This window comes from Salvia splendens, chromosome 3 (genome assembly GCF_004379255.2).
Source record: "Salvia splendens isolate huo1 chromosome 3, SspV2, whole genome shotgun sequence".
Lineage (NCBI taxonomy): Eukaryota > Viridiplantae > Streptophyta > Magnoliopsida > Lamiales > Lamiaceae > Salvia > Salvia splendens.
The window spans coordinates 41,853,481-41,880,113 of NC_056034.1; the positions used below are offsets into that span (position 1 = coordinate 41,853,481).

Sequence of the window (26,633 nt, forward strand, 5' to 3'; positions counted from 1 at the left end):
GAGATATCAATTTGGCTATACAATTCATTAATAATAATAATAATAATAATAATAATAATAATAAAATAGTACCACTAAAAACAACAACATTCGTTGAAAGATGATTTATACGACCAATTTATAAAAACAACATAAAACTCATATGTTTGTGGAGTACTATAGTAGGAGTAATATAAAAGCAAAGTAATACTCCTACTAAGTAAAAGAGATGCAAATTTTTTAGGCACAAATCAAAAAAATGATGATGATGCTTGATTAATTAAATGGGGAGATGATAAAAGAGATGCAAATTTTTTAGGAACAAATCAAGAAAATGGTGATGATGCTTGATTAATTAAATGGGGAGATAATAAAGTAGGGGAAAGAATAAAGTAGGAAAAATAATAAAGTAGAGAGGTGGAAAAATAATAAAGTAGAAGAAAATAAAATTAGAGAGACTAAATGTAAAAATTTATATGGATACCTTAAAGAAATACGAATCAGTTGTAATGGGACGGAGGGGAGTATTATTTAGTTTATGACTAGGTCTTCTGTATCAAAATTACTTAAGTGTGTGTATCAGAGTCGAAATTATTGCAGCAGATGCATCACAACATTTTATTAGCAACTCCAGTTATTGTGGAGAATGTTCTTAACTATGACAAACTCACAACATACTTTGTCAGTTTGAAGCAGAAGCATATATTTTATTTGTTACAAATTTCTCTGATCATGGCTGTAATCTTCTTCCCTCTTAGACCAGTCCAGAAGGCTGAAGAAGTCTCTGTCTCTCTCACTCTATCACACACACTCACACACACACAGCTATAAGTACATAGCAAAATCCAATTCTTTTAGGCAATTCCTTTGTACAAGTTGTCTATCTGCTCTTGGTACAAAGACACTACTCGATCTCTTCGAATTTTCATCGTAGGAGTCATTAAACCACTATCAATCTGCAATGGAGCCAGAAGTAACAAGCTATGATCAATAATGCATTCGACGGTAGATTTAAATCTCGATACTGATGCAAGTTTTACCGTGAACGGATCATCAACCACCAGGATTGGTCCAACTTGGAACGAACAGTCCAAGGTCCTGCAAGAAAACCAACATTACATACTTGCATGACTCAATTTCACACTATTAGGGGGTGTTTTACTTTGACAGCTTAGATAGACAAAACAATGTAGCCAAATCCACTCCATATTTGATGGAACGAACAATTATGGACTGTTTGATCATGTAATCCTTCATAGAATCCGTCGTATGTGTTCTAATCTATCCTCCAAAGTTAGGGCCATACAAGCAACCCTTTCAGTTGTGTGGAAAAGTGAAACTGTAGATAACTATTTTCTTTTAAATTTATAGTTTAAACAGAGTCCAAGGCTGTTGGAGCAGAAAATATTACTTTTAAAAAATACGAAAAAATATCTTATAGTAAAGAGAATCATTCTTAAAAACCTGGTACCCCAAAATGAAATTAGAACTTTGCTGAATCAATTTTCTCACCATTTTCTCAACTCCTCGTGCAGTAGATTAATCTGTTGCATCTTGCTAAGCTCTACAGCATCAGCTTCCACTATAGCCAGCTTTTTAGCTTGTGATAGGGTTTCTTCTTTGTTAGGGACAATGATAGCTCCAAGTCGTCGTCGATCCTACACAACATCGATATCATATGAAGTTCTTGAATACAAATCCTATTTGTATGCCGAGTTATGATGTTCTTAGATACAAATCCCATTTGCACGAATATTTATGTTTGATCAAGAGGGAATGAATGGCTAACATATCCTATCTGTATGAAATGATTGTCGTCACCTGGCCGATGACGACAATCTGTTGAATAAGGTTACTTCTCATAGCAGCTTCCTCAATCTCTGCCGGCTCCACATTCTCACCTGCCACAACCACTACTTATGAGTTTGAATGAATATGAAGTTATGAACTATGCAAGTGTTAAGCTATTAGATTGTTACAGAAGGAATAGTGAATAGTTTCAATTACATGCCTGATGAAAGATCAGTGAAAATTAAGGCTGTGCAAACTGACACATAACTAGCACATAAGTTTAGTAACTCTTGGAAACAAGGAAGGATTAGATTTTTATCTAATTACTCCTACAAGTTAAACTTGTTTGAGCAATCTTCCTTCCTGTTTTCTGGATATGGTATACTATATTTCACTGCAGTTTAATTTCAACGAAGCACGTCGACTGAAGGTAAACCAGATTCAACCTTCAAAATTTTACTGTTTACCTGTCAAAAGGACTATTGTATCTTTTGCACGTCCTTCTAGAACAATAACACCACTAGATCGACGACTCCGACCTATAGAATGAGGAGGACAAATCCAGCCAATATCCCCAGTATTAAGCCAGCCGTCGTCGTCTATAGCTTGTTTTGTGGCTGAGGGATTCTGATATCGAACATCAAAGAAATTCACTAGTTAAACTAATATTCTATTTTACTCAAGTATTAGACAACGAACTGAATAACACTAAAATCTGTAGATATATCTTATAATGTACCTTGTAATAACCCTTCATCACTTGCGGGCCCCTTACTTTGACAATGCCTTTTGATCCATTAGGGAGAATGACATCCGTTTCAGGATCAAAAACTTCTATTTCTGTTTGTTTAAGAGGATGTCCGATTGATCCTAGAACCTTTAAACATTAAGGCTGTGACATTGTCAAGAAATATGCCATGCAAGAAAATATATAAGCATATTGTAAAAATGTATTACAGAATTGAATTATAGTACTGCAAATCCAAGAGAGAACAAATATAGTAGCTCAAAACTAGATCAACAAGAGAAAATCCTCTATACACTAGAAAATCTTAACAGTTCAGTTGTTTATACAGTAAATCTGGGGAAAGAGTGGGGTCAAAGGATGAGAAACATATATGGTGTCACACAGGAAGAAGTAATACTACTACTAAATAATGAAATAAAAAAGGTTTGGTCACAGAAAGAAGTATACTAAATGGAACGGCACTTCACAGAATAATGAAACAAAAAAGGTTAAACTTCTTCATTTTATAATCTTCTAGTGCAAGAATCATGTTGCTTACGTTACAGTTTGGTCTTCGAGCTGCTACAACAGGTGACGCTTCTGTTAGGCCATATCCATTTTGAACTGTTACTCCAATTGCCTGGCTCAATAAAACTTAGCGAATTTAAAATCTGATCCAGATCCATGGTATCGTTGAGTAAACAACACACACACACACACACATCTCACCTCAAAGAACTTGTCAACATGTGGGGGCAAGCTGCCGCCTCCACTTATGCCAGCCTGCCAATGTTGAAGTTCTTATAGAAATGGAATTCGATGGTAACCTTCTTGATGGCATGTTAGAGAAAAGGTCTACAAAGTCATATATGAAACACAAACCTTTGAAATTCCAATCGCAGAATGAATCTTACTATAGACAATTTTCTTTGCTAATGTATGTAGTGGCCACAATATTAAAGCAATGATCCTTGCCCATAACCAGTCAAACACTGCAGAAACGTGGGAAGGTTGTTCAAGATTTCTGGTCAGACATTTCCCCTAGGAACAGACAACAAACAAAATAGTGCAGAACTGAAAATCAGAATGCAGCACTACAAATCAGAAAATTATATAACATACTTTATCAAGTAACAGAACCCCTGATAACTCCAAAACAAAAAAAAAAACAGAATCTCTCAGAACATTTGTAACAGCACAAAATACAAATCGAGTAACAACAATAGCAATAGAACAATTTCAATGAACAAACACATTTTGCAGAACAATAAAGGATTTTATGGGGTAGTGATTTGATAAGAAGGAATCAGCTGGAATTAAGTAATATGGAGGAAATGGACATGAAAATAAACCATTATAGAGTATTCCCTTCATTCAAGCTAACATTACTTTTTTGAGCAGGTATCACAGGAAAGTGAAAGACCAGTATATCAGCATTAGAAGCATATATGTATTAAAGCTTTACATCACCCACTTATAAGGCACATAATGCATGCTTAATTTGCGCTGAAAACAGATATTGCAGATTAACTCGAGAAAAAGAGGTATGTGGAGATTAAATAAAATATTAATAGCGGTCGAAAACACAAGCTTAGACAACTAATGTTTAAATCAGAAAACAAATCATATCTTTGGTCAAATCTTAAGCTAAATGATGGAAGACGCATATGAGAACATTGAGAAGATAGAAAAACTTCAGTTTAAGATCTTTTGCTTCTCAGAACATAGCTACCATCAATTTGTATTTCAGCTATCAGACAATATTGCAGTTTCAGATGTAGACCTTAAGGTGGGGAAAGAATAAGAATTTGAAAACAAGTAGTCATCACTTATCAGATATCATATTTGATGATACCATTAATCTTATAAGATCTAATATGCACATTTACAATTCTTAGAAAAATTTAAACAAAAGTAAGCAATACACGGCACACATGATTTGTAGCAACCCAGTTGGCTGAATTAGGAATATCAGATTGAGCAGCTGAAATAGATTCCCAAATTATGTGTACCAAAATGAGTTATCATTGACACACTTGCAACAAGTTATGAGAATTAATACCAGTTTAAGATACCTCATAAATTCTTCTTGCCTCCATGTATGTGAAACTGATCTTTAGGAATAAAAGAGCAACAACTTTACGAACAACCGAACTTGTTCTGATCTGCTTCTGGATTGCACTGCAGTATATGAAAGCAAAGATTGATCATCATTCATCAATGTAAAAGAGTGGGATTCATTATGCTAAAATGGCAGACGGTTGGAAAAATGCAGCATTATTATAGAAATATTGGTTAACCCAAACATTATCAGATTTTCCCTCATTTATGCTTACCAGAATCTTATTTGGTAGTGAAAATTATTATGCAGAAATGTACTAAGTTGAATAGGATATTCTAAATTAGCTAATGATTATTCATCAGTGTCGCAAACCAAAGTGAAAGCATCTACTTATGAGTCAAGACAGATATAAACAGAGGATACTGACAAAAACAACACAAGGAGGCAAATCCATATCACCATTTTTAGTAGATTTTCTCAAAGTCAAATGCTTCAAGAAACTCATGAATGTACATCTTCAATTATGACAACTTGGATTCAGCATGGGCTTATGACAACTTCAATGAGTCCAATACTGGATAAACTCACTGGAAAAGAAAAAAAAATGTGTGGTAGGATTCACCTGTAAAGTGTTTCATATACCAATGGAACAGAAATTACATAATGAGGTTGATAACGGTACAAATCATCCTGCGAAAAAAAAAATCAAATTATTCGCTTAAGAAAATAGATGTATAGTTAACCTGACGTAATCAGCAAATGGCCACATGATATTTCTATAGCATTTGTTGAAATGAAGGATAAATTGCATACCTTTAGGTTCTTGACTGTAGTATATACTTGCTCAATTCCAAGAGTAAATATGAAATACTCAGCAGCTCGTTCATATGCATGCCAAGGTGGCAGCATGCTCAGAAATCTATCCCCAGGAACAGCTGGCAGAATGTCCCAGAAGCTTCCAATCTGTGTAGCACAATCAAATATCTCATCAGAACAGATGGTATGATTTGAAAAAAAAAACTCCGGAATCTTAGTAAGAACCAGATACAGAAAATGAGAACATCAAACTGAACGACAAAATATCCGAAACCTGAAATCATTTAATTTGTATGATATATTACATGATGTCGTATCCTGTAGTTCACTCTATATACCACAATTGTGATGAAGTAGAAAAATAACAAAGTGCGAGCAACAAGTTTTTCAAAGACTTATAGCTTATGTCCATCAATGTCAAGGTACAAGGTGTACAATAATCACATGTAAAAATAATTAATTCTAATTGAGAAATGGAACTCCATATACGTCAACTAACAAGGCACTGCCACACAATAGAGCAGAAATACTAATGTGCCCATTTCAAGATAGATGATCATCACCGGAATTACATTAAAATCAGGGTTTATTGCGCAAATAAACTCAATAACTGTAACCTTATTTACATCTTGCAATAATATTATCATCTTTCTATCTGTATAAAATAGACATCCAAAAAATTTCAACTGAACAAGTGACCTGGGCACGCTTTTTCCATGTTGCCAAGATATATGTTTGAGAAACTAGGGAATTGTCAAAAAATTTCACATCATTTATGGGTTCTTTTTTAGGAATCAACCCTAAAATTTATTACTACTAAAGCGACTTGATTTTGTTATTAGGAAACGGAGTGGGGCATAATTGACTAGAGAAATTTATGTGATAATACATAAGAATGAATTCATTATGGTTTGTCTCTAATCTGTTTGCTGTTCCCAAGTAGCAGAAATAGTTTTCTCCAATGTAATAGAAGCCTGTTTTAGCAGAATGGTAACTAACATATTTCTTAATTGGTGATTGACAGGGCTAATTCTTGATTCACTATGAATATACTAAACCTATCTTTGGCTGAACTTAAGTTCCGAAACAGTTTTGACTTTGAAATTTACTTGCATGGTCTGTGGAAGCATACTGGGTCCAGTTTATGGCACCTTTGATGAAACTAGAAGGATAACCAGAAGTACTTTAACCACATAAAGATATCTATTAGCTGACAGAAAGTTAATAGACAACAAAGCAGCCTACCTGGTGCAGCAGATTATTGTGCGTAAGTATAACACCTTTAGGATTCCCAGTTGTCCCACTTGTATATATAAGTGTAGCAATATCATCAGACCTTATAGTTTCATAAGTAAATTTTATCCCTGAAACCAATGATCCCAAATCAGGAACAGTAGAAGTAAGCAATAAATTCACATACTAAATCCTGAATCAACTTCTTCCAATCTCATTACAACCCCTGGCCTTCACAAACTGGGGAAGTTCAAACATTTCTTTTCGGGATACAAAGATAGATAATCTATAAACCAACGTAGCATTGGTTTATAGATTATATTTTTGTATCTATGTTTCCTTGTGTATCTGTTGTTATTTTAGGTTTGGAACTTTAGATTACCCTAGTTGTAACCCTAGTTTTATACTCTAGTTGTAACCCTCGTTTTCTACTCCCCATGGAATATACTGTATACTTTTCCATACTTGTCTCTATACTTTTCTGCATTACACAATAATTTATTTGTACAAATTTGATTTACCGTATGGTTAATTTATTTTTAAATGTAAAAAGGAACTATTTCCCGCGTCAAGAACAGTTGTATATAAATGGAGACCAATTTAATCCATGTTGATATAGCTTATTTGCAGAACAATGAAAAAGAAAAATTTATCACATATTAATGCTTTTCATAAAACAGTAAACTTAACACCCGGTTACATTCTATTAAGGAAATAACAAGGAAAATATAAATTAATTAGGATTATGTAATGGCAGATAAAACAGGCTTACTAGCATCTCCAGAATGGCGTAAAGCTTCACGACTTTGACAACCCATATCTATTATCTCCTGATAAGTATAAATAGGAACCTCCGGTGCAGCTTCACTGATTATGTTTGTCTTCTCTCCCCAAAGCAAAATGATAAACCTTACAGTGGCTCGGGAGCGGAAGGCCTCTGAAATCCGTTTATACAGTTCAGGAGTATCCACCACAAGAGCAACACTGCAGTTAACAAACAAAAGGCCAGAGTTTAACTCAAGAAAAGATGTCATGTCCAATGGATAGTGATGTAACATCTACTAATACGTGATACCAGACAAATTAAAGCAAAAGCAATTTTTGGCATATGATATTAGTGATGTAGCATTTGCAAATCAATATAGCCGTATGAAAACCAGAATGCACCCCAAGCAGAGCCCCGTCCAAAATTATTGTTGTTACTTTGATAAGAACCAAAAAACATCATTAATGATATTAGAACTGAACAATGTTATGAGTGGTCCCAGAAGGAATAAGTCATAATACAGCACAATGATTTAACTTTAACAAGCTCAAATATAAGGAAGCTTCAGTTTTTTTAAAGACTAAAGTTCAAAAGTGGTCCTCTACATTTGCCCTCTAAAAAATTTTTGGTCCTCCATATTCAGTGTGATAGCTTCCTGTTTAGGACCAGAAGCTATCACACTTAATGTGTAGAACCAAAAAGTTTTTTCAGGCAGATGTAGACCAATTTTGGATTATAGCCTTTTTAAAAATACTGACCACAACCTTAATCCCATCTCGTGTCTGCTCAAAGTTACCAGCACACTGCTTAACGAATAAATTCCATAATAAAACTTGACCATTCTTGCTTATACAGCTACTAGCTCAAAAATTTAAAGGATAAAAAACAAGCAGAGGATGGCTTGAATCATAATAATCAGGATTCATTTAGCATCCTATACCATAACTTAAACTAAAAGGGGCACTGCAAATGATGAGGTTCAAGTCTTCTGCATCACAGCTGCACCATATACACCAATTTTGGGCACAACTGAGTGTTCGGAAAGCGGGGAGTTTAACCTAAAACCACCAATAATAAAAACAATCAAGCCTTCCTATGCTAGGGGCTTTCCAAACATCTTTAAACAATGGGAAGGAAATTTGGATCCCTAAGGGTAAAAAAAATGTAAACTAGCTTGACAAGAAAACACCTCACCCTAAACACATCTTTTAACATCCTCAAGTCTTGCCTCAATGTAACTCCTCCACCTGACCTAGTACAGTGAAAAACCACTAATTTTGGATTCTCTAAAATTTCATAAAATTGCAAGTCCAATGAAAAAGAGGACTCACGTGAAGGGTTGGAATTGGAATAGCCAAAAAACCATAGGATCATTATGAAGATGAAATCCCCCAATATGAACAGATATGAGATTTTACAGAAGAAGGGTTCCCAACCCAAATATTTTTCAAAATCCCCACATCACTCCCTCCTCTATTGAAGAAAGAAAATCGGGTAAAATCATGTGATAAATTTCCAAGGGACTTCAAATAGCACTATCATTTCATTTCAAGTACTACCACAGTCCACAAAAAGTAGTCTTGGTTGTGGACGGCATGAGTTTTAATGTAAAATTGATAAAGTAAGAGAGAGAGAGAAAGAAAACGTAGTTGAAATACTATTAGTGGAAAATGGGACCCACCTAGAGAAAACACTGACTAGAAATAACTAATTTGGTAGACGGCCCAAAATGGAAAAACAAGATTATTTTCCGTGGACGGATGTAGTATTAAAATCTAGAGACCTCCATTGACAAAATTGATATACAGAATAGTCATTTTCCATGTTTTGCCTGGGCTGCTGACAACTACCATATGATTTGAATATGCCTTATTGTTTTTGTCAAATTCATTATTTGTGAAAGCATCTGAGGTGGTCAGTCACCCCTACAATAGGTATTTTTTCAGATTTTCATCAGGCAGTCCCTCTCTTTTCTATGATTAATGAGTTGTATTAAATAACCGAGTTTTATAATAACTATATAAACCAAATACCGAAATATACCAAAATAGAAGATAAAAAGAAATTGATGCATGTGTGAGCCCTCTTGCGATAAAGATGAAGACTTGCAGTAGGAGTTTTTCTTTTAGTTGTTTTCTAGTTTTGAATTTAATGTTAATTACTTTTTGTTCGTGTCAAGTTCTATCCCCTTAAAAGGGATTGAATTTATTTGCATTCGTTTCCAAATAGGATTAGAAGTTGAGTTTATCTTCTCGTTTCCAATTAGTATTAGGATTTTTTGTTGCCTATATGAAGGCCTTATTTTTAGTGTTAATGGTAGGTTTATTGGAAAATTTAATAAACAAGAGTTAGAAACTTGAGTTTCTCTATCGGTTGGTTTCGTTTCACTCATATGTTTTAATCATTCTCAAGAGCAATTCGGCATCAGAAAAAAAAAGATCTCCCAATTATACAGCTCAAATAAAGTCCTTTTGGCTAGTATAGATGTCATGGAAAATAGAAGATCAAATCCTTTAAATGATTTTTTCACCTATCAGAGTGGTTGTATATCTGCAAAAGCTCTTCAACGGATGACCTTGTACCTCTGACAACATTGATTGCTCCAGTCGCCATAATACCTGAGGTTAACTTAACATATTATAAAAAGAGTGATTGAGTCAAGAAGTATAAGATTATGCCATGAGATGAGATATGCTGCAATGCATTGAAATATGAAATGAAATATACAGCAAGTAGTCTTGATCTGATTTACAATTTTACATAGAGAAAAAATTGTTTGCTGTCATCTTTAATGGAAGCACAATCAGACTGTCATGCAAAATTAGATCTGGAGTTCTTAATCATTGCATGCTTGATTATGAAAAATCCAGCATTCTCCAGGTCATCACATCCAAATGGAGTTTCTCAACAGCATACCTTGGTCTGAAACAAGCCACCGGCATGAATTATCAGCAAAGAGGGCGAGCTTTTCCTCTGCTTTCAATCCAATGACCCTTAAGCCTTCACAGAAATTCAAAATTTCTTGCTCTAGCTGATATATATCAAGGATATACTTCAGAAGAAGTTGGTCCAAGAAAGTACGAAGAAACCAGATTTCCTCAAATTAATTAGATCTCACAGACATCACGTTAATTTGTTCGCAGCACAGAAGAAGTAAAACATCTAGCACCTTTCTCATACTCTTACATCTGTCCCTACTAAACAGCAAAAATCCAATTCAATTTAGACAATTCCTTTTTCAGTGTTCTACAAGTTCACAGCCTCATAGCTGTTATATACAGATTACCATATTTTACTCTATGATTGGTTGACGGAGGACGAAGACGACGATAGAATACCGGCGGAGAGGGAAAATGGAGAAATTACTATGTAGCTGAATCAACGCCGTCAACGTCGATGTCAATGCCTCTCAAAGGCATTAAATCAAGTATTAAATCAAACATCATCTGTGCATTCTTTCAAACCTCGCCGCCAGCGAGGAGCGAGCAGGATCTGGTCCTATTTGAGGCATTGCCTCCGGAATTGCAAACTCCAGGAAAATAAACTGAAAATTCTTTTTACACTAGAAGTGTTCCTTTTCCGTCAATCCATCCATTTTTCTGCAGGATTCCTTATTATAAATGTCCTTAGTTCATTTTGAAATCAAGATTGTTACAATTGTATCATCAATGTCATTGAAAAATTGATGAACTTTTGGTTTCGAAACCAGACATTTTCAAATTATGGGTGTTTTTTCTGTCCTTAGCACTGACTAAATTGATCTTTTTGGTCCTCAACATATGAATAAATTGAAAAGGGCAAAAAATGGCCCGAATCATGTTGTACAAGACCCAGCAGCACGAACATATTGTTTAGAATTTAAATAGAAAAATGGTCATATGTAGAGGACCAAAAATGAACTTTAGACTTTTCTTAATAGTACAACATGCACATGTCTACTTCAAGACAAGGCTAAGTTACATTCGTAGGGCATACATGCATTTTGAACAAAGAAGTCTTAACAGCTGTCAGATGCACTATTATTTACGATTTATTCAGCATACAATTAAAGAACTGACTGTTTGGTGAATTAAAACTTAAATCAGTAATAAACGTAGCTGGGGAACAATCTTAATGTCCGATGCATAAATGAAGATGCAGTTCAATTAATAGATTGATGGTGAAGTACATCACAGTAAAGGCTAATGGCTCGAATCCAGCACTTCAGTGATATAATGGAAAAGTTAGAAGCATTACAAGGAAGTTCGTTTCAAAGTTATTCAAGGAGCACATGATACATGCAATTACATAAACCTGAAATATCGAAAGAGAAAAAACAATAAGAAATACGGACCAAACTAACCTGTTTATAAGTCATATTTGTTGGAGGGTCATGATAGTGGTCCATCAGTGCTACACGATCACCAAATTTTTCAGCACATGTCCTCCAAATATCAGGAACTGTTTTCCACTCATTAGATTGTAAGATCTCATTTCCTGATGCTATTTCACGTTCCAAAACAGGAGCAAACTTTCTGATCCGCACATCATTTATCTTCAAAATCATTGAAAAGGAATCAAGATGTTAAAATATTTTTCCTCGGCTTCCGTGGAAATTTCCACTTTGAGACATCTTGGCGATTGAAGAAAAATAGCCTGATAAACTGTTATAAGCTCCACTGCGTCTTATTTAACACATATTTTTCAACACATAAGTGGAAATTACTAGCAGCAGCAAGCACATAAATTCTCATTTTATTCTGCATTTATCAAATCAAAAATCTTTTCTTGAAAGTACTTTTGCAAGTTTGTAAGACAGCTTTAGACAAAACAGTACACCAAGGTCAATGTCTTCTAGAAAAACTTTATAAGTCATGCAGCTGTTTACTATCGACAGGCTAATACCGGCCAACAATCAGCTTTGAATGTGAATTTATAAGTAAATCATCATAAAGGTAAGAGAAAGATGCAGATATAAGTCCTTAATCAAAGAAGCTTATCTGAACCATGCAATACATCTTTTCAGAGGCATGATATTATAGTTTTCACTACAATGTTTTTTGGTGTGATATGATAGATTATGTGAACTCATCACTTAAATTTCTATATCAAAAGGCATGTGCTACATTTGTTGCTTTTGTAACTAACAACTTGAAATCACAATACTCTTGTGAGGTTACTTTTAGCACAGATCTTGTAACACCTTGGTCGAGCCCATATATTTTCTCTATATTACCACAAGTCTGACAATGAACCTCAATAGTACTTTAACAGAGTGTTGCACAGCAAATACTTAAGAAGTTTGAAATTTTCAGCTGAGCCAACCATACAGTTCCACATAAACTAGTTGACCATATGTAATGGACATAGATCCTACTCTAACCTCCCTTTGCAATATGATAATCAATTTACAATTTTATCATAGAGAAGTTTCTAGTGATTGTGTATGCCATGCCACTGACACCCTATTCATTTACAAAAGTTAATTTTGATAATCAATTTGAAAAGTTATATTACAATGCAAGAGATGCTTCTTTTAGAGCTTCTAGCCTCTTCCATTATCCTCTATTAAATAGTAAATCACATTGATAAATACATTCCTTGTTGTAATTCACTCCATTGCTACATACTCATCACAAAGTGATGAAAATCATCTCCGTACTTTTGTATCACTGGTCAGATCAACATCAATCTTATATGCCCTAAATCCAAGCAGCCATGATCCATCAACTTCAATCTATATGTTCTCAGCTCCGAGCATCCATGATCGATCAACCAAATTCAATTTTACTCAAATCAACTTGATTCGACATTATACATTTCTTCACTGGAGCAATAAAAACTCTTCCATACGTGAAACAAAATGCACAGAAACTGCTATTTATCAGCCAATTCTGCTGAAATAGAAGATACTGATAACGAAATTGACAAAAAGAGGAACTACAATCATCAGTTCCAAAACCAATAGCAAAAAGTTCCAACTAAACAACATCAACCAAACAAGCAAATACAATTCTTAACTAGTGCAGGAAAATCGCGACACGCACACACACGCATGAAAAATACCTGAGACCCGCAGTAAACTCGTTGACTGCTGCTAACGAATCTACCACCTCTCTCGAAGAAAAACCGGCAGCTGATCAACCTATGCTGGTTAAATTGCGAATAACTCGAAGCAAGCCTTAAATTGCAGGAAATTGGTGCGGAAAAAGAGCTCGCAATCATCTTCAAAGTTCAAAGTAGAAAACCAGATTTCTTAGTATGTCTTGCTGTGAATTTTCAGCATTGGAGAAGTAAGAGAAACGACATTGAAATATCCGGTTAATTAATCATTCCAACTTTTGACCATTAAATTATGCAGAATTCAGAGGTGTCTGTTGATTTGGTGGATACAATATTCCATCTTTTGACAATTATAAAAGTTAATGACCGATTGTTAGGTTCACAATTTATAGCGGTAGCTTAAACTCTGTGATTAAGCAAGTATGTTTTGTCTTTTGTTAAATAATGAATGCATCCCTTTAAAGAAGGCTTAATTAATGGATAGCATTTTGTAATTTGCGGTTTTAAAAGAAAATTACTATTCAAGTGTCAAGTAGTAGTAGTTATTTATACTCCATTAGTAAAAAAATAGACTAATTCTACCATTTTAGATTATCCCCTAAAATTAGAAAAAGTCTAAATATGAAATGTTTTTAAACATATAATAATCATACACATGAGATATAACATAGACCATGCAATCCAACAACACTTAATTCATTATCTTTTTTCTCATTTCTCTCTTACTTACCAATTGCATATTAAAAAATACGTGTCATTTTCAAGTTTATCAAATTTTTAAGACGGAGGGAATAGTTTTATGGTAGGTGTTATGAGTTACCCATTCGTCCACCAAATGTTGTCCATATTTAACTCGGTGCAGGTTTTAAGAAAATATGAAAAAAAAATTGAAAAAGTTAGTGAAATATGGATCTCACTTTTATATTCTCCATCCGTCCCATAAAAATATGTGTACTTTTCATTTCGCTCGTCCCATAAAAGTATGAGCATTTTCATTTATGGAAAGTTGTCTCAAACTCATTAGCTACATACATCAATTTATTTAAGTACAATTTATACTACTATGACCCACCATTACAACTCAATAAACACTAATAATATTGTGGGTAATACTATCCAGTAACACTACTTTAACTACTTTTCATATCTTCTTTACTTTACCAATTGTGCATTACTTCCCGTGCCATTTTTATTGCCTATATTTTTATTAGACGATGGACTATTAATTTTTTAATAGAATATGAGTGTAATGAGTTAGTGAACAGTGAAGTGCACTTACCAAAGCTAGAAAAAAAGCAAAATGAATAATATTTTGGGAAAGAACTGAAATGACAAAAATATGGACAACATTTAGTGGATAGATGGAGAAATAAAAGGTCCAAAATGACAAACGTGATTAAGTAAAATTAGATGTTTACTTTTGAGAATGAGTCTTAGGTAAATAAAAATAGTGTAGATACTTATTCGTTGTTTATTGACATGGATTAGAATTTTGAGATATTTCGATGATTTTCGTAATTTTTATTATTTTATCTTATTTATAATAGAATTAAATCAATCTTGTTGTGGCGTACCGGAGGTCAGATGGCGTCGCCGAAGGCTACGGAGGGTGATGAACAACAACTTGGATTTGGAATCCGCCGGTGATTTTATCATGCAAAACACATAGGATTAGTACAAACAAAGAAGCAATGAAGTGAAAGATGGAAAGAAGAAAATGATGAAAATGTCCCATGCCAAAAATCACAACAGGAACAAAGGTAAGAAAAAAATACTAACATTACTAGTTGGCTTAAGGTGTGACCATGTGAAGTAGCTTGTCGTTTTGCCGAATCGGATTGTTGCTCATATTATGGGTATTCGGTTTGCAAGATTGTTTCCCGAATTAAATATGTAGTTTGTTTAGTTCATGAGATTCAATCCTACATGGATAATCATTGGATAATTAATCATAGCTAATCTCCTATGACTAAAACAATCTCACCACCCAATCTTGAGAAATAGGTGAAAAATGGATGAAAAATTATGTTAAATATGAAATGGAGTTGGAGACAGGAGCCCCGAGCGGTCCGCTTAGTCGAGGAACAAACCCTAAGCGGCCCGCTCCACTCCAGCCCAACATCCCAAGCGGCCCTCTCTGGAGTGCACTCAAGGCAGTACCAGGCAGAAACTTTGAGCAGCCTTCACTCCAGCGCGAATTCGTAAATAATTTGAGTATATCACAAATTAAATGACTAATACTAATATATAACGAAATGTACTGTTATGCATTCAGGGTCATTTTAGTTCTGGCAACACAAATGTCATTTTAGTGGAGAGTAAATGTACAAAAATGACCTATTATGCATTTAGGTTCAATTTAGTCTAAAAATTGATGAAAATGTGCAAAAAAACACGTGAAACGAGCAAAATGGATAGTATAGTTGCATTTAAAAGTAGAGAGCGTAAATGTGTATCATGGATAATATATGGCATAGATATGTAGTTCAGTTTCAGTCTATTAAAACCATACTTAGTATATGTAAAAATAGATTAAATATCACTTTACACCCAAATTATATCCATTTTATTTAAAAGATTTTGAATTTTAAGAAATATTAAATTAAAAGTGAAACTATTGCTTTTGTATAAAAAATGTCTTGCCTTTAATTTTTTATGCCTGATTTCTTAACATGGTACAAAAATGATACAGTTTCGGTGATCCAAAGCTCTAATTCATAAACTCTCTACAACGTGGTAGAAAATAAAATTGGAGTTTCATAGATAACAACATAGTTCGAAATTCATATTGGAGATATTGTTTTGCATTTTTTTGTGGTTCAACTTCCCTATACTTTGGACTAATTCATAAGATAAATTTGAAAGTATAAATTAAATACAAAAAGTCTCGATCTTTTCCTTTCTTAGTTCGATTCTCTTTGTGGAAGATACATTCTTGATTAATTCTTGCATTGTGTCTTGCTCTTTTTATTCCAACATAATCTTCCTTAAATTATTGTAGCTAGACCCACCATCTTTGACAGCTTCCATGGCCATGCCTCTCAACATTAAAGCATTTTTTCTAATCTCTTCACCTCTTTCTCCTTCACCCATCACAACATCCAAACACTCCCTTAATTCTTCTCTATTTAGCACTACTTCTCCATTCGCCCTCGCTCTGACCCCATTCCCCCACACCTTCTCCACAAGCATAGCGTTCGTGGTCTGGTCAGAAATATGTGGGCACCCGATCATCGGAACCCCACAGACCAGACCTTCAAGAGTCGAATTCCATCCACAGTGCGTCACAAAGCAACCGATGGACTTATGGCTTAACACCTCCATTTGGGAACACCATGCCACTATCATACCATCACAATTCTTCATTTCTTCTTCAACCAATTTTGTCATCCCCTCGTCCTCGTCCTCGTCCTTGTCCTTGGTATCCGATGATCTAACTACCCACAAAAATGGCCTCTTGCTCCGCAAAAGTCCATGCAAAATCTCAACCTTTTGCTCTTTGTTGATCACCATCAAACTACCAAATGCAACGTACACAACCGATTTCTTCGGCTTCGAGTCCAACCACTCCATGTAATTCTCCTCACCACATGAGTAGCTTGTTGCGATCAAGGGCCCGATTGCAAGGACATTTAGCTTGCTCTCGAGCTCCTCGATCGCCTCTTGCTCGAGTTCTTGAAATGTGTTTAGAAGAACAAGTGGTTTTGGAAGGGTTTCAAGCTCCTTCATGTGCTCTATCATCATAGGCCCCATGACCGGATTGATGGCGTTTTCAGGCAATACAAATGTTGGCAAATCACAACTAGAGAAAGTAGGCAAATCTTGTATCTTCACACAAACTGATGAATCAATCCCTCCTCCATCCGATTCAACGCCGCCGCCGCCAAAGAAACGGCTATAAATGGCGAAGGCGGCGGCGCACTGTATCGCGAGAAAGGCGGAGGGGACGTGCATGTCACGCGCCACCGTGGAAGCCCACGGGATGAGGAGGCTGTAGACCAGGCAGGTCACCGGCCGGCCGTCGTTGAGGGACTTTTGGATAATCTTGGTGAGATTTTGGGGACCATTTTTCCTCAAGTTTGCGAGGTAGGCCGCAGTGAGGGAGAAGTTCTCGTCGGAGAAGGAGGCGTAGGACAAGCCGTCGGGGGCGGGCTGTAGGGATTCGAGGACGCTGGCGGCGGTGGAGAACGTGACGGTGGCGCCGAGGGCGGCGAGGTTCTTGGCTAGCTGGAGAGTAGGGTTGATGTGGCCTTGGAGAGGGAAGCAAGTGATCAGATAGTGATGCTGCTTCATTTCTGGTTTTGATTATATGTGTCTCTTCTTTCTTTGATATAGTGGAGTAATATATATGCAGAATGCTATTCTTAAAGGAAATTTTGTTATGCGCTCTGATTAAATGCTATGTATTTGGTATTTATATACTCCTCTATGATTAATTTTAGGATCTCTATATAATAAATTATTGAACATGCCACGAGACTGATTTACTACCTTGACTAGGAACATAGGACTATGCTATAAATGTACCCTGCCGGCCGTAATCTGAGATTCTAAATTATGTATGTTCATAAATATAGTCCAAGAGAAAATGGCCAAACAGTTAAATCATGACGAGAGAACTAAAGAAACCTTAGAATTAGCTGTGTGTTAATTACGACTTAACGTTATTCCGTTGGATTATATTACGTTGCTGCTGATGAAAAAAAAATGAAAAATCTATATATATGTTGGGACGGCTTGTCTAAAATTTCATATTTTAATAAACACTAGCTAGTTATAAGAGTTCATTTTTTGAAGAATCATAGTGCGGCTCATGACCAATTTTGTTTTTAAAATCTTTTCACAAGAAGATACCATTATCATCCCTTATAAATAACAAATCCCATTCTCTTCTAAAAATAGTCTTATTGATGGAGGACAAGTATAAGGAATAAGTGGGTAAAATAGTTAAAAATGAGGCACAATATTTTTATTGAAAATAGTACCATAGCAAATTTCGGTATGTTAAAGATATGGTTTTATCTATATCGAATTTTTAGTATATAATTTACAGTATGAAACTTTTCATACGATATACTATACCAACGTCACATCCTAGTTTCAATACAAGCTAGATATATATGATTAATCATATACTTTTCTATTTATTGCTTAAAATAATACCAATAAAATATTTAAGCTATACCAAAACTAATCATTACCATAAAGTCACGAATAATTATTATAAATTCCAAAAAACTAACAAATAATCAGAATAATAAATTATATTGTCGACGCTTCTCTTCTAATTAAACATTAAGGCCATGTTTGGTTGTCAGGATTGTGTCTGGAAAAGTAATCTGATTCCTTAAATTTTAAATTACTGTGTTTGTTTCGATTTTAATCAAATTGGAAAAGTAATCAGAATCACGAGAACAAGGAAAGTTAGTTCAACTTTCCAGGATTCTGAATTCTAACTTTTTTTAGGTATTCTTTTTCCCAGTTTTAGGATTCTTACAGATTAAATACAATAATAATAATAATAATAATTATTATTATTATTACAATGTTTTAAAAATAATTTAAAAATATTAATTTAAAATTATAAATCATACTACACTTCAGTATAATAAATAACTATAACTAAAATTATTATATTTATAAATAAAATATAATTATAAAATATAAATTATATGATAATAAATAATTATTATTTATAAATTAATAATTAATAAATAAAATCATAGTGAAATTTAAAATTATAAAATTATTTAATTATAATATCCATAAAATATTATAATTATAATAATAATAACAATCATATTTATTATTTATTATTATAATCATTTATGATTATAATACACCATGTAACTAACAATTATATTATTATATATTATGGTGGATGATCCATATTCAAACTATCCATCGAAATAATAAATATAATAATATACTCCCTCCGTCCCAGTTTATGAGTTAGATTTAGCTATGGCACGGGTTTTAAGAATTTGATGGAGTGTATAATAAATGCAGTGAGTTGGTGGAGTGTGTAATAAATAAAGTCAGTTGGTTGAAAATGGGTCCATTTTGACTTTTTGGAATTAAAAGATGTTTCTTTTTGAATTGTAAGTCAAATTCATTAAATTATTTAAACTTATGGTTTTTAATCTTACAATTTGATTAATCTTTCTTCCCTAAATTATTAAACCTGCTACCAACCTTAAAAAAATTGATTAACACATGTAAAGTGAGTACAGCCGGCCATCACATCTCAAACAAATTTAAAGAGGGAAACCAACAACTTTTTCACTAACTTAAACTCCGAAATAAGGAGGGAAACATTACAATCCCATGGAGGGAAAAATCCAAAACCATTCAAAACCTAAACTACACCTATAAATACATTCACTCCACCATTACTATCAAACACTTCAATTCTACCTACCAAAAACAAAGCAAACATATTTATAGCTGAAAAACCCTCATAAATTTCTCATCATAGGGCAATGGAGATGGACCAAGAGATGGAGCAGGAGCAGAATCAAGAGGCGGAGCAAGAGCAAGGGCCGAGGGCATCTCTGAGTTTGAGCAGCCAAGAGAAGAACCTTATTGTGCAGTTCCTTCAATACCAATGCCGTGCTGGAGCACTTCCACATGGTTTATTTGAAGAGGCAGCCAAAAAATTCAAAGTGCATGCAAGGACAGCCAGCCGCTTATGGAGGATAGCCAAGCAGCAAATTGAAAATGGGGAACCTGTTGTCATGACAGGCAAAACATCAGGATATAGTAAGAAAAAAGGTAAAGTAATTCTTGATGAAGATAAGTTTAGAAACTTGTCTGTGCTTGAGAGATCATCAATAAGAAAACTTGCTATTACGATGGAAGTTAGCAAGTCCACAATTGGTAGATGGGTGGAGGATAACCAGATAAGACCACATACAAATGTCATAAAGCCAGCACTCACCGAAGCAAACAAAATTGCTAAAATGAGATGATGTCTTACTCATATTCAACCAACTATAGCTGAAGGTAAGCTTCTTTATCATGCAATGCACAACACAGTCATATCGATGAGAAATGGTTCTACATGACAAAGGCTTCAGACAGATGCTACCTGTTGCCGAATGAGAATGAGCCTTACAGGTCTTGTAAGTCAAAAAGATTCATCACTAAAGTGATGTTCATGTGTGCTGTAAGTAGGCCACAATTTGACAGTGATGGGCAGACCATCTTTGATGGTAAAATAGGCATATTTTCATTCACACAACAAGTTCCAGCCAAAAGGAAGTCAAAGAATAGGCCAAGAGGGACACTTGAGACAAAGCCTATTCCATCATTTAACAAGAAAGCCATGAGAGAATGTCTCTTGAATCAGGTATGTACATTTTTTTGTTTCACATTACTATCAAACATTGGTGATGTCAGCACTTAGTCATTCATTCATTCTAAGGCTAAGTGGCCAGTCAATGCAAGCAAGGAGATATATATCCAACAAGATAATGCCAAACCCTACCTGAAATCCTCTGACTTACAATTTGAGGCACTTGCAAATTTAGATGGTTTTCAATTCCATCTAATTAGTCAACCAGCCAACTCCCCAGACACCAATGTATTAGACCTTGGCTTTTTTAGGGCCATACAATCACTACAAGATTACAAACTAGCCACAAATATTTATGAATTGTTGGGTAATGTTTGGAGTTCTTTTGAGGAACTCACACCACAAACTCTGAACAATGTTTTCTTAACATTGCAAAGCTATTTCAGCAAGATCCTAGAAGTCCATGGGGGCAACAACTACAAAATCCACCACTTGAACAAAGATAGGTTGAGTAGGACAGTGGGGAGAATCTGGTAACAACTACAAAATCCCCCACTATAAAATCCCTCACTTGAAGTTGAAGAGAATCTGGTAAGGGAAAGCTTGGAGTATCTACTACTCCCTGAGAATGATGTGTGTGCCTCATATTGAAGGGGTTGGCAGTGGAAGCGTGCATGAAATAAATCACATAATAATCAGATCTATTAAGCAGATTATTTAGACAAATTCTATTCACGTAACAGAAAAATCGATCTCATGGAGGATAGCTGAGGGAGAAAAAAATCGTCCCCTACTGTATGTGGGAGTGGACGAAAATTTTAGTAAAGATTAAAGTGTATTTTCTGTCTCATTTATTCTCCTATTTATATTAAGTTCCTTTGAGGTCCAGACAGGGATCTATGGAAGGTTTTGGATATAGGCTCCTTCAATTAGCTTTTTACTAATTAAATTGAACCCACAATTTAATATAAGCTTTAATTGGAATATTACGAGCAGCCACTACAGAAGTAATATTGAACTCCCCATCCAAATCCGAAATAACAAGTAATCCGGGTTTTCGTTTTAACTTCTATTTCCCGCGCTTAAGATATAAATGTCCATTAATTTATTAATGTGCTATGGACTTAATTAATTAACTTCTTATTAATTCAAAGAGTGGACTTAGCATTAAACACTTATTTATTATTCATAGAGTAATCAAACTCCAACTAGCTAGGTTGCGAATAATAAAACCTTGTTTATCGCTCCTCTTGAGGACATTATCAAACGAGACTTACCTCGCGCACGATTCATCATAATAGCAATCCTAGCACCGCTATATATTAATCACCACTGCCCAATATATCAGGATTATTGGGTTGCGAAAAATCTGCACCATTTGACAAGTCAAAGTAATACATAATCAATATTGTATGCTCAATGCTAACGTACATTGATTAAGAAATAAACATTTATCAAGACCTCGTCTTTCAGTAGATAGCATAAAGACTCGTCTCGCTGTTAGATCCGCTCAATGCTTTACCACACCAATGTCATCTTATTTCAGTAAGGCTTAGAAATATGCGGACTGCCATTGCAACCTTTCACAATGGGTAGTCTAATTCCATCTAGGTTGTGAAATTCTCTTTTTTCTTTGTTCAGAACTGACTGTGTTACCTTAAAGTGGACGTCGCCCACAACCGGTTTACTAAAACAAAGACTTAGACTTTGTTAAGTTACTTATACATTTAAACATGCAATAAACATCCATTAAATGTAAAACATAACAAAATTATGACAAAAATAATCTGTTTTATTCCTTGGAAAATAAAATGAGACTTTTACAGTATTCAATCACCCGAAATGTGATTTCTAGTATACAAACTCTAACACATATGACATAGGGCATCTAAGCAATGTTTTAGGTTTCTAGATAGGCCACTTGGGTCATGGGGTTTACAGTATAAGCATCAAAATAGGTTGGTGTTTAGGATGTAAACTTTTTTTGGGTTATAGCCTGCATTTTGGGTTAGGGTAACTAGGCTGTATTACAGCTCTATAAGCTGCATTTTGTATGAACACCCGATGTAAGTGATGTAGGTGTGTGTTTTTATTTAAAAACCATCAGAAAAGCTTCATCATATGGCTTAAGCCTCCAAACCTATTACAGGGGTGGCTTAACATCAGAAAAACTTCATCACAGAGGAGTAATAACACAACATCAGAGCTAACAAACCATTCAAAGGCTGAAAAAATTGCAAATCAGAGCCTCCAAACCATCACAGGGGTGGTTAAATTTACAATAATCCAACCAATGCAGATAATACATAGATTAGCAGGCTTATCATCAGAAAAACTTCATCACAGGGGAGTAATAACACAACATCAGAGCCAACAAACCATTCAAAGGCCACAAAAATTGCAAATCAGAGCCTCCAAACCATCACAGGGGTGGCTAAATTCACAATAATCCAACCAATGCAGAGAATACATAGATTATCATGCTTTACTCTAAAAAAAACTTCATCAGAGAGGAGCAATAACACAAAATCAGAGCCAACAAACCATTCAAAGGCCACAAAAATTGCAAATCAGAGCCTCCAAACCATCACAGTGGTGGCTAAATTCACAATAATCCAACCAATGCAGAGAATACATAGATTAACATGTTTTACTCTCAGAAAAACTTCATAATAGAGGAGCATACAAACCAACATAGCCAAGGCAACAATCATACTCAATCAATTCCCTAAAAACAACCTTCAAACCCTACATAGGGGTGGCTTAGAATTGAAAATATACTCACAGATTAGATGAGATCCTTGAGACTAGGCAACAAGATCAACAACATTGTTTTTTCATTCTCGGTGTACTCCACCTTTGATGAAGACAGTGGTTGAGTTTCAGAGTCATCAAAGGGGTGGGACGGTGGCTGAGTTTCAGAGTCGTCAAAGGGAAAGGACGGTGCCTGCGTTTCAGAGTCGTCATAGGGCTGGAACGGTGGCTGACTTTCAGATCAGTCAAAGCCCTCGCACGGTGGAACACATGTAGATCCGTCAAAGTCCTCAGACGGTGGTTGGGTTTCAGATCCTTCGAAGACCTCAGACAGTGGAAGAGTTTCAGATCCGTTGAAGACCTCAGACGGTGGAAGAGTTTCAGACCCGTCAACGCCCGCAAACGGTCGTGGATTTTCCGATCAGTGGTACCAATCGACCGCTCGTTCGAATTCCCTGCTGTCAATGACCTCCGGTGGTGTATTAGGGACGACGGTATCCAAAGATGGCAACGATTCAAAGTCCGGCGTTGCATCCCATTTGTCGTCCATGAGAATCGAACGGTGATGGACGTAGGCGGAGATAGAGACGAGATAATAAGCGGCGCAGATTAGGGTTTCGATCGGAAGGGATTGACCAAAGTGAGGAGAGACGGGAGTGAAGAGGGAGTGAGAAAGTCAAATGAGGGGTCGGCGTATGGGGGGAGGTTAATTTTCTTTTTTTTGGTTTATTTTTATTGATTTAATGACATTTGAGTGTAAATAGAAGGGAATAATGGGGTTAAATTTTATGTCTAAATAGGGTAAATTCTAAATATGACTCTTAAACTGAGACGGACTTAAATGGCAAAATGTGACTCTTAATCTAGGACGCAGAGAGTAATTATTATCATTTGTAATTACTAATTTATTAAAAAATTTTATATTATTATTCTTTTTTATAAATAAAAATAAATAATAAGTATGTTTTTAGTTTGGTGTTTAAATTAAATATAAAATTTAAAGTCTTGATATTTCCCAAACACAGGAAAGTAAAGTTATTAGTAATCATATTCCCGGGATTCATTTTCCCAAGAATCATTTTCCTTGTCAACTTTACTTTAATATGAATCAAACATTGCCTAAATCTAAACCCTCGTAGTGATATTAAGATTTAGGATGCATGTGAACATGTCTAATAAACAAACGAACACTATTACGGAGTACAACTATATATTAATTATTCAAACCTCTCGTTCAAAAAGTGTCCATAACCTTCCTCAAATTATTGTAGGTAGACCCACCATCTTTGACAGCATCCATGGCCATGCCTCTCAACAACCAAGCCCTTTTTCTAATCTCTTTACCTCTTTCTCCCTCACCCATCACAACATCCAAACATTTCCCTAATTCTTCTCTTTTCATGACAACTTCTCCATTCATTCTTGCTCTAACCCCATTCCCCCACACCTCTTCCACAAGCTTAGCATTCGTCGTCTGGTCAGAATAATGTGGGCACCCGATCAACGGGACCCCACTGACCAGAGCTTCAAGAGTCGAATTCCACCCACAGTGCGTCACAAAACACCCTATGGACTTATGACCCAACACTTCCGTTTGTGAACACCATGTCACTATCATACCATCACAATTTCTAATTTCTTCTTCAAACATATTCTTCACTTCATCCTCCTCACTATCTAGTGATCTAACAACCCATAAAAAGGGCCTCTTGCTCTCCACAAGTCCTTGCAAAATCTCAACCTTTTGCTCATTGCTCAACACCACCAAACTACCAAATGCAATGTACACAACCGAGTCCAACCTTTTGCTTCGAGTCCAACCATTGAAGATAATTCTTCTCCTCATTATCCAAGTCACCACCAAACGAGTCCAACCAGTGTCAAGCGAGTTTCGGAGAATTTTGATAAGGTTTTCAGTGCCACACCGCCTAATGTTTGTCATGTAGGTCGTGGTGTCGCTGGCGGGGGTGTTCTCATCAGAGAAGGGAGCGTAGGTTAGGCCATCCGGGGAAGGGAGGCGGTCGTGCACGCGTTTGAGGCCGCTGGCGGAGGTGGCGAACGTGACGGTGGCGCCGAGGGTGGCGAGGGTTTTGGCTAACTGGAGAGTAGGGTTGATGTGGCCTTGGATAGGGAAGCATGTGATGAGGTAGTGATGGTGCTTCATTTTCCTTGATAATTAAGCATGTCATGCACTTTGATGCATTTGATATTTATATAGAATTATAGATGTTAGTCCATTTTTGTAGAAATTTATCTTTTTTTTACAAGATTTATGTTGGTTTAGTAATGTTACTACTATGCATGCCGCCGTATCAGACTATAGTCCAATGGAAATGGACAGATTAAGTCATAGAAGTAACTCCATGTGACAAGAGAAATAAAGAAATCTTTGCATTGTGTATATAAGTACAGCTTTCTTTGCGCGTTATTCTGTTCGGGTATACTTTGTAGCTGATGAAACAAGAGTTTCTTTTGTTTTCTTCAAAGAAGAAGAGAGTTGCTTTTGTTGTTATGTGCAATGGCGAATTTTTCACTTGGAACTATCACAACTACTCCCTCGATCCATAAATTAAAGTCCCACTTTAACTCATTGATAAGTCGCATTCTAGGCCTTGGTTACTGGTCAGTATAAGGTGCTTTATTGGATAATATCTGCAAAATAGTTTTTAAAGTGTGCAGGTTGAAGTACTAAATCAGGAGGGAAGGTTCAGAAAGAATTCGAGTGAAAAAGCTGCGAAGAGTGTGCAAACTGGTCAGTATGAGCAGAAAATACGCAAACTGGTCAGGATGGATGCTACAGAGCTGGACACGAGAAGGAAGGACTTGCTTGGAATAATCACCTATCTAAAGAAGGGCAAAATTGTCATTCCACATGAAGAGAAAGCCCTAGAAATTAGGGCAAGCCACCCTATAAATAGGAGCTGAACATAAAGAAAAGGAAAAATCTACACACCACTTTACTTAGGACTTATCATCACTACTACATCACTTTTGAGGAGAATAGCTCCACTAGCTCTTAGTTCCATCTAAATCCAGCATCCTGACTTGAAGATTCCGGCCACCTGCCGGCGAGGAGCATCATGCCTGATTCATTCCAGCCGCCGTAGTTCCAGAAATTCCTCCAGTTTCAGTTTCCGATGAGCCAAACAATCTTTTACTTGCTTTG

General features: G+C 35.6%; 2 protein-coding genes and 1 pseudogene across 2 annotated transcripts; all 3 read right to left on the reverse strand.

Annotated features, from left to right (window-relative positions):
• Window positions 1-570: 570 nt before the first annotated feature.
• On the reverse strand, window positions 571-13,748 carry LOC121796111 (probable acyl-activating enzyme 16, chloroplastic). Its single transcript, XM_042194853.1, has 18 exons — window positions 13,420-13,748; window positions 11,717-11,908; window positions 10,291-10,405; window positions 9,905-9,992; window positions 7,381-7,592; window positions 6,621-6,739; window positions 5,373-5,522; window positions 5,182-5,249; window positions 4,573-4,678; window positions 3,380-3,538; window positions 3,227-3,280; window positions 3,057-3,137; window positions 2,510-2,647; window positions 2,238-2,397; window positions 1,801-1,880; window positions 1,492-1,637; window positions 1,020-1,077; window positions 571-935 (listed from the first exon to the last, which is right to left on the reverse strand). Exons 1-18 carry the CDS (start codon window positions 13,576-13,578, stop codon window positions 834-836), a joined length of 2,187 nt encoding a protein of 728 aa, XP_042050787.1. The 5' UTR covers window positions 13,579-13,748; the 3' UTR covers window positions 571-833.
• A 2,405-nt stretch (window positions 13,749-16,153) lies between these two features.
• Window positions 16,154-17,714, reverse strand: LOC121795275 (UDP-glycosyltransferase 75C1-like). The gene has a single exon (XM_042193779.1). The coding sequence runs from the start codon at window positions 17,707-17,709 to the stop codon at window positions 16,384-16,386; it is 1,326 nt and encodes a 441-aa protein (XP_042049713.1). The 5' UTR covers window positions 17,710-17,714; the 3' UTR covers window positions 16,154-16,383.
• Window positions 17,715-24,701: 6,987 nt separating this feature from the next.
• LOC121797053 lies at window positions 24,702-25,631 on the reverse strand (annotated as a pseudogene).
• Window positions 25,632-26,633: the final 1,002 nt, after the last annotated feature.